Raw genomic sequence first — 12130 nt, 5'->3', positions numbered from 1 at the left:
TTGGATGCTGCGGCCTTCATATCATAAGTATTCCCCGTGCGAACAGCAGGGCGCACAGCATTCTAGACACTGGAACACAAGGCAAAGACCCCCAAGAAGACTAATGGAAAGGAGTGTTAGTTTTCTGTCGTTGCCGTAACATAGTGCCATAAATTTAGCGGCCTGGAAGAACACCCGTTTATTATCCCTAAGTTCTGTGAGTGAGGACTCTTGGCTTGCTCTGGTTGGGTACTCTGTGAAGGATCTCTAGAGGTCAGAATTAAGGAGGCAGCCAGCCTGGGCTCTTACCTGGAGCTGTGGGGAAAATCTGCTTCCAGACACACTCATGCTGGTAGAATTGAGTTCCATGCAGTTAAGCACTGAGATCTTCATTTCTCTGCTGGCTGTCAACCAGGGGTTATTCACAGCTTCCAGAAGCCACCCACATTCCTTGGCTTATAGTCTGTCCACCATCGAAGCTGATAGTTCTTTGAATCTGACTTCCCACTCTGCCTTCCTTCCTGATTTTGACAGGTATACCTTGTTTCCTTGCACTTTGCTTTATTGAGTTTGACAAATACTGCATTTTTTTTTTAATTGAAGGTGTAAGGCAGTCCTGCATTGAACACATCTGTTGGTACCATTTTTCCAACAGCATTTGCTCACTTTGTGTTTCTGTGTCATAAGATCTTGTAGTACTTGGAATACTTCGAATGATTTCATTATTATTTGTTATAGTATCTGTGGTCTGTGATTAGAACTCAATGAAAGCTCAGATGGTGGTTAATTAGTAGGTTTTAGCGATAAAGGTTTTCTTTTTCTTTTTTTTTTTTTTAGCAATAAAGTATTTTTAATTGAAGATGTACTTTTTTTTTAGACATAATACTATTAAACACCAGATAGACTACAGTATAGGGTAGACCTAACATTTACATACATTGGGAAACCAGAACATTTATTTGACTCACTTTATTGCGACATTTGCTTTATTGTAGTCTGGGACCCAACCTACAATATCTCCAACATATGCCTGTAATTTATTTATTTATTTATAAGATATTATTTATTTTTGAGAGAGACAGAGGGAGCACAAGCAGAGGCAGAGGGAGAGGGAGAAGCAGAATCATTCAGCTGGGCGCGTGACCTGAGGCTCGATTCCAGGACCTGGAGATCATGACCCGGGCCAAAGGAAGATGCTTAACCATTGTAGCCACCCAGGTCCCCCTGTACCTTTATTTTAAGAGCAACTTTATTAGGTATATCATTTCCATATCATAAAACTCAGCTATCGAAAGGTCAGACAGTTCGGTGGTACCCATCATGACAGCCAACTTTAAAATCTTCCATTATCTTCATGATCTCCAAAGAAGCCTCATACTCTTGAGCTGTTTCCTTTATTCCCATTCTCCCCCCAACACACACCTTCCCCTTAGTCCTAAACAACTGCTCAGCTGCTTTCTGTCTTTATAGATTTACCTGTTCTGGACGTTCCTATGAAGGGAGTCATATAAAATGTGTTCTTTTATCATTGACTTCTTTAACTTAGTATAATGTTTTCAAGGTTGATCTTGGGGCATATATCAATACTTAATTCCTTTTTGTGACCAAGTAAAATCCATTGCATGGATATACTACAATTGTTTATCCATTTATCAGTTGGTGGACTTTTTTGGGGGGGGGTTATTTCCACCTTTTGGCTATTGTGGATAATGTTGTTATGAACGTTTGTTACCAGAGTTCCTGGGTGGCTCAGTCCATTAAGCATTTGCCGTCACTCAGGTCATGATGTTAGTTAGGGTCCTGGGATCGAGCCCCACCTGGTCTCCCTGTTTGGCAGGGAGTCTGCTTCTCCCTCTCCCTCTGCCCGACCCCCTCTGACATGCTTGCATTTGATACAGTCACATTTGCCTATTATTCCTTTTGTTGCTTACCTTATGTTTGGTGTCATATCCAAGAAATTTTTGCCAAATCTGATGTCATGGAGTTTTTTCCTTATGTTTTCTTCTGTGAGTTTTATAGGTTCGTATGTTACATTTAGGCTTTTAATCTAATATAAGTCCTTTCTTAAAGTGTTCTTTATATCATTGAGAAGGAAGTAAGAAGTGTTTTCTTCAGTATGACTGTGTCAGGACCAGCCTTCTTCCTTCCTCCCTTCCTTCCTTCCAGATTTTAAGTAATCCCTACTCCCAGAGTGGGGCGCAAACCCACAACCCCGAGATCAAGATCTCATGCTTCACCAGGCGAGCCACCCAGGTACCCCAGCAACTTGTTCTATTTACACTCTTTTTCCCTCCCTCTCAGCCTGCCTCCCCCCCTTCATAGCTTGAAGATTACGGACACATTTTTGTTCCTTGCTGTGCTGATAGAAGAATGATAGTGACTTCGTTTGCAACATGACCTTCTTATTTATTTGATTAGCAGGAAGAAGATGAGCCTTAAGTCTGAACGCCGAGGGATTCATGTGGATCAGTCCGAGCTCCTGTGCAAGAAAGGATGTGGTTACTATGGCAACCCTGCTTGGCAGGGTTTCTGCTCCAAGTGCTGGAGGGAAGAGTACCACAAAGCAAGGCAGAAGCAGATTCAGGAGGACTGGGAACTGGCAGAGCGGTAAAAGGACTAAAGGGGGGTGTTTAACTGGGAAACGGTGGATGTGCAGTTCTGCCACTGTCAGAATCCGCTTTTCTCTCCTCTGGCGAGCTATCAGCACGTCGGCTTAATGCTAAGAGAAACGAATATTTTTACCCTTTTCTTCTTAGTCAGTATTTAATGAATAGCTTTGAGTGATTTATTTATTTTCATCTTTGTCTTGTAATTACTTATGTTTAGAGTGCGTTAGTCTGAGTTCTCTCATGTAGATAATAGGCTTCTTGGACTGGAGGAATGCAAAACACATACTTGAACTATGAACTGTGGCTCTCTCTGGGGTGTCCCTAGCACAGTCCTTGGCTCATGGCTCTCACCAAACATCCTTTTCCTCATTCTTGTAATATATCTAGCGTGGCATCTGACGTGGTGATAAACACACTGGGGTGGAAACTTGTTGATTTGTATACATGGCCCTTGCATTTTGGAAATTTAACCTTTTCTTTAAAATGGGGTTTGTTAGTGAAAAGTAGTTTATATTACCTAGACCGAGGACCATGGTAGAAGATGGAATGGCTGGTGAGCACAGGGATGGATAAAGCATCACGCGTGATGTTAATCTTTTGCCAGAACATCCTAGGAACAGTAAAACTTCTCCATTAAAAAAAAGTCAGACTGAACTCGGACAACTTTTGTTAGTTTTATGTGTGTCTGATCAGCCGTGTACGTTGAGTGACCACTTCGCTAGCGTTTGTGGTGACCTCAGAATGACAGTGCATGCCCACTGCTGTCAGCAGCTCTGCGGTCAGAGACAGAAGATGTAGACAAAGAACATTGCCTGTTTCACCTGGTTTCAGTAGAGGTCAGTAGGCATGAATTCCCTTAGCTTTCTCCCCTCTCCACAGCAAAATGCACTACTCTCTGTATGTTAATTCGGTTTTGTCTGAGAGAGAGGCGTGTCCCAGTTCTACACTCAGCCCAAGGCTTCTGCCTGTGACTTCCTTGCGGTTTCTTCCTCCGTCTGGGACCTTGCTTGAGATTTCCTGCAGCGCTGTATCTCAGATTTGAGCAAGCTTGAGAATCACTTGGAAAGCTTATAAAAAGAGGCATCCCTGGACCTCTCCTCAGAGTCCCTGACTTGAGGAGGATGGGAGTGAGCTCTGAGAATTTGCATTTCTAACAAGTTCCCAGGGCACGCTGCTGGGACAGCTGCCTATGCTGGCCGTCTTTGAGCGATAGGTAGAACTTACTCAGCTCAGAGGAGTCCTTAGAATTTCACCCTTTTTTAGTTTCCTGGTCTTTATTTTCTCTCACTTAAATCTTGTATAATACAGTCTTAATTATTGCCCCTCAGGTTATAACACAGCTCCCTGCAGTATTTTTCTGAAGCACAGATCTCCTAATGGTAATTTATTGAATTTACGGCCATTCTTGGTTCGCCACCGCACGGTGGAATGTAGGGTTCTAACGGACTGGCATTCGGGCTTTCTTACCATCTGGTCACGCCATCGGTGACTGCGCTAACTGAGTCCGCAGCCGAGACCACATGCCCTCACGCTTGTCGTTCCTCTCCCTGGAATGTCCTTTCACTCAGTGGAACCTTGTTCCTCTCTTCAGATCAGCCTGTCATACTCCATCACGGGGGGAAGGGAGGGAAGAAATGAAACAAGGTGGGACCGGGGAGGGAGAGAAACCATAAGAGACTCGATCTCAGGAAACAAACTGAGGGTTGCTGGAGGTGGGGGGTGGGAGGGAGGTATGTGCTGTGAACGTGAGCCTGACGACGCACAGACCTGCACCCCTGGAGCAAATGATAGGTCATATGTTAATACAATTTTTTAAAAAAGATAAACCTAAATGTCCCCCTTGTAAAACCTCGGACTTCTCTAGCAGATTAAGTTGTTCTTCCCTATGATCTCGTAGCAGTTGGGTTTCCCTCTCCGGTAGGAGCCGTGGGTAGGAGCTGCCACATTATATGGCCATTGCTTACTGTTTCTCCTTTTCAGCCGTGAGCTTGTTAGTGGAAAGTGAGTTTAGTTATTTTATGTAACCTTAGTTACATTTGGTTACAGTTGCTAAATGAATATCTACGGAGAAGGTCCCTTTTGAATCATTTGTGGGACAGTTTCATATCAGACACCTCAGACCTGCTTGGTGTGTTTAGCCTCCCGTTTTAAAACTTCTAGACCCTCCTGCTGTTCTGATACAAGGAACACGGAGGCCGTCTGGCTCGTTCTCAATCCTCTCTTGAATTGCAGACTCCAGCGGGAGGAGGAAGAGGCCTTTGCCAGCAGCCAGAGCAGCCAGGGGGCCCAGTCCCTCACATTTTCCAAGTTTGAAGAAAAGAAAACCAATGAGAAGACCCGCAAAGTGACCACAGTAAAGAAATTCTTCAGTGCTTCATCCAGGGTTGGATCAAAAAAGGGTAATTTTCTGATTCTTTTTTTCCTCTGTGCTCAAGTGAGGTGCAGTATAGACCCACAGTGCATGTGGACTCTGCTTTTCAGTTTCAGTAAGCATCCAGGATGCACCAACCCAGATTTGGAACTGAAATGGGGTTTAAGGATCAGATAAGACATAAAACCAAAAGTCATCTTTAGTTGGAGGACATTGTGTGTTGGAGAAGCTTGTTTATTACTCTATAGGACTACAAAAATGTAATTTTGTTTATAAAATGCATTCCCATCCAAATGTGTATCTTTTTGGATGTTTTAATTTTTTGTTCCTTTAATTTTTGGATTCTGGTCTATTCTCCTTGTATAATATCCTTACTAAACATCCCTTATCAGAAATGACTATCTCTGGGCTTAAAGGAGGTGAACAAGAGGTTTTCTGAGCTCTTGAGGGACAGCTTGCGTCATGAAGACCTACATAGAGAACACACAGGAAGAGGCTCGCTTTGGGCTTCTGGAGGGTGAAAGTAAGCCATGTGGGTGTTTTCTAGCATGTGGATTTGTCTGTGCATTATCTCTTTCATCTGCTTCTTAAAATGCTCAGTACCCGTGAAAGGACCCTCACGAACGTTGCATGTGTTCCGCCCGTCATTGGAGGGCAGCTGATGCGGCCTACCTGCACACGAGGACAGTCCATTGGGGGCGCTTAGTCTTCGAACCTCAGCGTTGGTTATCAGTGTTGGTTATCGGAGCTCGGCAGGAGATTTGAAGTGGTAGTGGAGACTGTCGCAGGAGATGGTCTCCCCAACGAACCCCACCACCTGAGGGAGTTGTCAGGAGGTTCTTTGTTTTGTTTCTGTATTTGAGTAACAACATCCACACCTTAAGATCCTTGCTGGCCTTTCAGATTTAGTGGCTCGTCTTTTGTTTTGTCTTGTTAGAAGGAAAGGTTGCTTATTACCCAAAACACAGCCCTTCTCTTTAATAAAAGCAAACCTTTTGTTGTTGTTGTTGTTGTTGTTAAGATTCTATTTATTAATTTGTCACAGAGAGAGAGGCAAAGGCCTGAGCAGGGGAGCGGCAGGCAGAGGGGGAAGCAGGCTCCCTGCTGAGCAAGGAGGCTGGTGTGGGACCTGATCCCAGGGCGCTGGGATCATGACCTGAGCTGAAGGCAGGTGCTTAACCAACAGAGCCACCCAGGTGTCCCAATAAAAGCAAACCTTGGAATAATCTTTTTGTTCACATAATTAATTTGGAGTTGTTTCTTGGTTGTCTGTCATTCATGGTGGTTTTCTCTACTGTAATTAGAAAGGAAATAATTAGTACTTGTTAGAGATTAAATTAAGGATAAATTTGGCTCATGATTATTTATTAGGAGGTAGGGAGGGGGGTGCGTAATCTTTGGAGTCCCCTTGTTTTGAGTCTCAGTTCTGTGGTTTATTAGCTGTTGTGACCTTGAGCAAGCGAATGTCTTTAAGCTCTGTCCTGAGGAGATAGTAATACCTGCTGGAGGTATGTCTTAAGAATCAAATGAGGCGATGCAGTTAAAAGAGTTCAGCAACAATACCTGACAGATATGTCTCCCATAAATGTTAGAAAAATACGGGTTGTTTTTCTGGTAGAATAAGCTGTGCTAATACGGAGCACAGCGGTATTAAAGCTGCTCCTTCCTAGTAAGCTTAAATTCTGGTTCTTACTTTGGGAAAGTCTCATTAACCTTATGAAATTATGATATACAGTGAAATGGTCAAATATGGTGAAACATGAAACAGTAAAGAAGCTATAAAACCAGTGGCTCTAACTGCTTCTTTTAGGTAACGGACTCAAGGTCATAGAATAAGTTGGTGTCTTAGAACTCAAGTCTCCTAACTCCTGGTTCCGTTTTTTTCCCACTATATTCCTTGATCTCTAGTAAGTGTGTGTGTGTGTGTGTGTGTGTGTGTATCTGTGTCTCTATGTGTGGAAAGATAGTTGGTGAGGTCTCTGTTCTTAAGTGCATAATAGTCATGTACATTTGGTGACTGTCCTTGGTACTTCCAAAAAATGGTGTCCTAAGAGTGTCTGTGCAATGTGCATTATTTATGAAAGATCTGTACTTTAAAAGTTCTAAGTTGTTTTTATTTTTAAAAATTATATTGGTATACTTCTTAGCTTCTTTTCTTTTCAAGAGGTAAGACTATTACCTGGGATTTTTAATCTTTAGTTGGCTTTGTTCTATAGAAAGCATAGGAAGATAAAGACCTCAAAGTACTGAAAAAAACTGGTGTGTATGTATTAGACAAGAAAGCCCCTATTTGATGTTTGTAGCTTGCTTATGCAACTCTGCCAGGCGAACCTTGCATTTCAGGCTGATTATTTGGTCTTTGCCTGTGGATAAAGTTAGCCTATACTACATGTGGTTTTCATTTATTGAGTCTCAGCCAAAATAGGCCTTTTGTGTTCTGTATTCTCTGCTTTATTAATACGTGATGCTTTCGCTCTTGATATTTTTCTTGCTTCTGTAGTGGCATGAAAGAAAGCTCTTACACCAAGGCAGGTCGGTGGTAAACAACATAAATTTAGGCTTCTAAGGAGTTTGAAGAATATTTAATACCTTGTTAAGACTTGGATGCCCTTCAGAGAAGGTTAATGGAATAGCTTGATTCTGAGTAAACTCGGAGAATCTACTCACAGTTTTTAAATTTCCAAAGTAAGGTTGGGTGAGTTAGTGTAGCTCCCAGAGCAAGTCGTGGTTGGCCAGGTTGGAGTACTTGCACGTACATTTTGAAAGCCTTTTCCCATTACAGCTCGATAGGCTGTTGCCGACCTGAACAGACTCTCCCGCGCATCTGAAGGCAAGGCAGGCGTTACGTGAAGGCAGTGCTCGTGGGAGGGATCGCTTTTCTTTTTTTAGAATTTAAATATCAATTTTTCCACCCAGACCTTAGATTCTAAATACTGGTCCTCACCAAAGTGAACTCAAGGGTTCCTTGGAGAAGAGACTGATCGAGGGGCTGGAGCAGGGAAAAAAGGGCATCCCCAAATCCGGGGCGTTACTCCTTTCAACTAATAAAATAGATAAATGAGTAAATAAAGGAGAAGAGAAGGCTTTTTTTTTTTTTTTTTTTTTTAAGATCTGTTTGTTTGAGAGCGTGTGCTCCAGAGTGCAGGTGGGGACGGGACAGCGGGAAAGGGAGAGAAGCCTAAGCAGACTCCCTGCTGAGCGCGGCTGTGGATGTGGGGCTGGATCTCATGACCTGAGCTCATGATCTGAGCTGAAATCAGGACACTTAACTGACCGAGCCACCCAGGAGCCCGGAGAAAGCTTTTTTCCTCTGCCGTAGAATGTTGACTGATAAATAGGAAAGGAGTAAGGGAGTATGAAATCAGCATTTTGCAGTCGTCGTAGTAAGAATCGACTCAGACAGATTCCATCAATGGATGCTAAATCTGGGGTGGAGGAGAGAGTTTCCTGAGGAGCAAATTGTGAACATGATCTCAAATTAATCCCCGCAGCTAATTAATTGATTACACATAGAGAAATGGTGACCATGTAATTGTGGGAAATGGACATTATGTGCCTCTAGATATGATGCTCTGAGAAGAACATACCATGAATTATGACCTATTCAAGCTAAAAACTTAAAACCCAAATGCAGTCACGAGGAAACAGCAGAAAAACCCAAATTGAGGGGTATTCAATAAAATGACTTGCCTATAGTCTTCAGAATTGTCAATATGATGAAAACACGGGAAGGCCGAGAGTCCCCAGAGGTTAAAGGAGGCTAAGTGCGCTTGACCACGAAGTGAAGACGTGACCCTCCGTTGAATCCTGTGTGAGAAAAACACACACCTTCTCCAGGAACGATAGCACAGTGATGTAAAAGCATGTTCCGTTACTAGGAACCATGCGTATTAAGGGCTAAGGACCATGATACATACAGTTTACCTGAAACAATTCAGACAAAAATAATACTGATGAGCAAAGTGTTACAGTTTTGTGAATCTGAGTACGGGGTATAAAGAAATTATTTTTTAAAGATTTATTTAAAAGATTTATTTAAAAGATTTCCTGTATTTATTTATTTTACAGAAAGAGAGAGACAGAGAGGGAACACAGCAGGGGGAATGAGAAAAGGAGAAGCAGGCTTCCCGCTGAGCAGAGAACGTGGTGTTGGGCTCAGTCCCAGGACTCTGGGATCATGACCTGAGCCGAAGGCAGCTGCCTAACCAACTGAGCCGCCCAGGCGCCCCTAAGTTTTTATTTAAATTCCAGTTAGTTAACATACTACATAGTAATACTAATTTCTGATACAGTAACTTAGCACTTCGTGCACACCCTGTGCTCATCATGACACACGCCTCCCTCCCTGCCTCCCCTCTGCTAACCATCGGTTTGTTCTCTGTGGTTAGAGTCCGCTCTTGTTTTGCCTCTCTCTCTCTCTCTCTCCTTTTTCTCCCTTTGCTTATTTGTTTTGTTTCTTAAATTGCACGTATGAGTAGAATCATACGGTATTTGTCTTTTCTCTGGCTGACTTATTTTACTTAGCATAATACTCTCTAGATCCCTCCGTGTTGTGCAAATGTCAAGATTTCATTCTTTTTATGGCTAATACTTCATTGTATATATACGCAGCGTCTTCCTTATCCATTCATCAGTCAGTGGACACAGGTGTTTCCAGATTCAGCTGTTGTTGATAATGCTGCTTTAAATATCAGGGTGCACATATCCCTTTGAATTAGTATTTTTGTATTCTTTGGGTAAATAACTTCCAAAAACTTCCATAACTTCCAAAAAACATCTTCCAAAAATAGTAGTGTGATGGCTGGATTGTAGGGTATGGTTCTATTTTTAACTTTTTAAAAAATTCATTTATCTATTGATAGAGAGAGAAAGCACAAGTAGGTGGAGTGGCAGGCAGAGGAAGAGCAGGCACCTCACTGCGCAAGGAGCCTGATGCAGGCAGGGCTCCTTGTTAAGTTAAGCAGACGCTCAACTGACTGAGCCCCCTAGGTACCCCAGGAAGACTTTTTAAATGGTGTGTGTATATGGGGTAATGAAAAGCTTGATACTCATGGCAGATTTGCGATTCTTGAATATAATATTATATATAATATTATTAAATATATACTAATATTTTAGTATTAAATATAAATATTACTTATATTATGTGACATGTAGTACATACATACATTATATGTATACATACATACATTATATAATGAACACTCTACATGAAAAATTTTCTGTATTAAAACCTTAAGTTGAAGGATGCCTCGGTGGCTCAGTTGGTTAAGCCACTGCCTTCAGCTCAGATCGTGATCCCAGAGTCCTGGGATGGAGTCCGGCATCAGGCTCCTTGCTCAGTGGGGACCCTGCTTCTCCCTCTGCCTCCTCCTGCCACTCAACCTGCTTAAAACCTTAAGATTAGAAGTTGAAACGCAAGGCATCTGGATCCTCACCAAAATGTGATACAGGAAAAGTTATTCCTTTCTGTCTTCCCTTCTGAATGTCCATTGGGCCTCATCACCTTCCTCTGTACCTGAACTCTGGCTCCTCAGTTTTCACTCCATAATCCAAACTTGGAACTTCTGTTCTGTTACTGGGGAGTTGGTTTTTAGGAAGGTCAGAAACAACCAAGTGATGGGGCACCTGGGTGGCTCTGCCTTCGACTCAGGTCATGATCCCCGGGTGCTGTGTAGAGCTCCACATCGGGCTCTCTGCTCGGCGGGGAGCCTGCTTCCTCCTCTCTCTCTGCCTGCCTCTCTGCCTACTTGTGATCTCTGTCTGTCAAATAAATGAATAAAATCTTTAAAAAAAAAAAAAGGAAACAACCAAGTGTTAATTTTAATGATTTGTACTAATTAGTACTAGTGAGTAGAATTAATCTTGATTTATTTTTTTTTAAGATTTTAAATTTTTTGAAGATTCTACTTATTTGAGAGAGTGAGAGTGCATGCCCAGGGGGGAGCAGAGGAGGAGGTAGAGGGACAAGCAGGAGTGCAGCTAGCAGATTGTGCAGAGCACAGAGCCCGACGCAGGCCTTGATCCCAGGACCCTGAGATCATGACCTGAGCGGAAGCAGGAGTCCCATGCTCCCCCAGCTGAACCACCCGAGTGCCCCTAAGATTTTAATTTTTTTAAGAGCAGTTTTAGATTCACAGGAAAATTGAGAGGAGGGTCCAGAGATCTCCCGTATGTTCCTCGCCCCCACACGCACAGCCTCTCCCGTTACCCGCATTCTGCCCCAGAATGGGAAGTTTTGTGCTACGACTCATGAGCCTGCATCGACACGTCGCCACCATCCACAGTCTGTAGTTTCCGTTGGGTTCATTCCCTCGTGGTGGTGTGTATTTTGTGGGTTTGCACAGTGTAGAATGACGTGTATCTGCCATGATGGGATCATACAGAACATCTTCACTTACATTTTATTTTCATTAACATTTTGAAAGGCTTTCTAAACATCAAAATTTTCTGTCTTTGAAGAGAAGTGTTTGTTGGAGGGGAGAGTATACACAAGCAAAGCAGTAAGGGGATGGCTAATGTTCCCCTACCCTTGGCTGACCTCCAGACCTCCAGAGTCTCGGGGGTTGGTGTTCCTTTGAAGAATTAACCCCCCCTTTTTTGGCAGATGCCCCTGTTTATCCTTGGTAATATTCCATGTTTGGAAATTTGTCCAGTATTAATAAAACCACTTAAGCTCTTTTTGTTTATTTGGGTGGTATATCCTTTTTATTTCTTGAGTTTTTAATATATTCATGTCTTTATATTTAAATTGGATTTCTTTTTTTTTTTTTTTTTTTAAGTGGATTTCTTGTAGACAGGTTATATAGGGATCATGGCCTATTCAGGCTACTTACATTAGTAAAATTTTTGATAACGTGGTGTGGAATATTAACCTTCTTGCTCTCTGTCTTCTATTTGTCTTATCTGGACTTAGTTATCCCCTCTTTTCCTACCCTTTTATTTATTTGTTTTTGTAGATTGTTTTTTATGATTGCATCTTTATTTTCACTATTGGCTTATTAGCTGTATCTCTTTCATTTCTCTTCTCCTTCTTTCTTTTTTTTTAAACAAAGTATGTATATTTTTATTTTATTTTTAAAAGATTTTATTTATTTATTTGTCAGAGAGAGAGGGGGAGAGAGCAAGAGCGAGCACAGGCAGAATGGCAGGCAGAGGCAGAGGGAGAAGC

At 42.3% G+C, this 12130-nt stretch overlaps 1 protein-coding gene across 4 annotated transcripts in view; it reads left to right on the top strand.

Moving 5' to 3' along the window:
- Window positions 1-12130, top strand: part of RABGEF1 (RAB guanine nucleotide exchange factor 1) — a 50568-nt gene that overhangs the window by 13617 nt on the left and 24821 nt on the right. For 2 of the 4 annotated variants that reach the window (XM_059155253.1, XM_059155250.1), the window contains exons 2-3: window positions 2398-2586; window positions 4821-4987. In XM_059155253.1, the coding sequence (XP_059011236.1) occupies window positions 2408-2586; window positions 4821-4987 (346 nt within the window). In that variant the 5' untranslated portion in view covers window positions 2398-2407. Of the gene's footprint in view, window positions 1-833; window positions 2233-2397; window positions 2587-4820; window positions 4988-12130 lie in introns of those variants that run through there. The other 2 variants (XM_059155252.1, XM_059155251.1) reach the window with 2 other exon arrangements.

This window comes from Mustela lutreola, chromosome 17, assembly GCF_030435805.1.
Source record: "Mustela lutreola isolate mMusLut2 chromosome 17, mMusLut2.pri, whole genome shotgun sequence".
Classification (NCBI taxonomy): domain Eukaryota; kingdom Metazoa; phylum Chordata; class Mammalia; order Carnivora; family Mustelidae; genus Mustela; species Mustela lutreola.
Note: the sequence above shows the minus strand (reverse complement) of the source record. Positions and strands in the feature narration are given on the sequence as shown.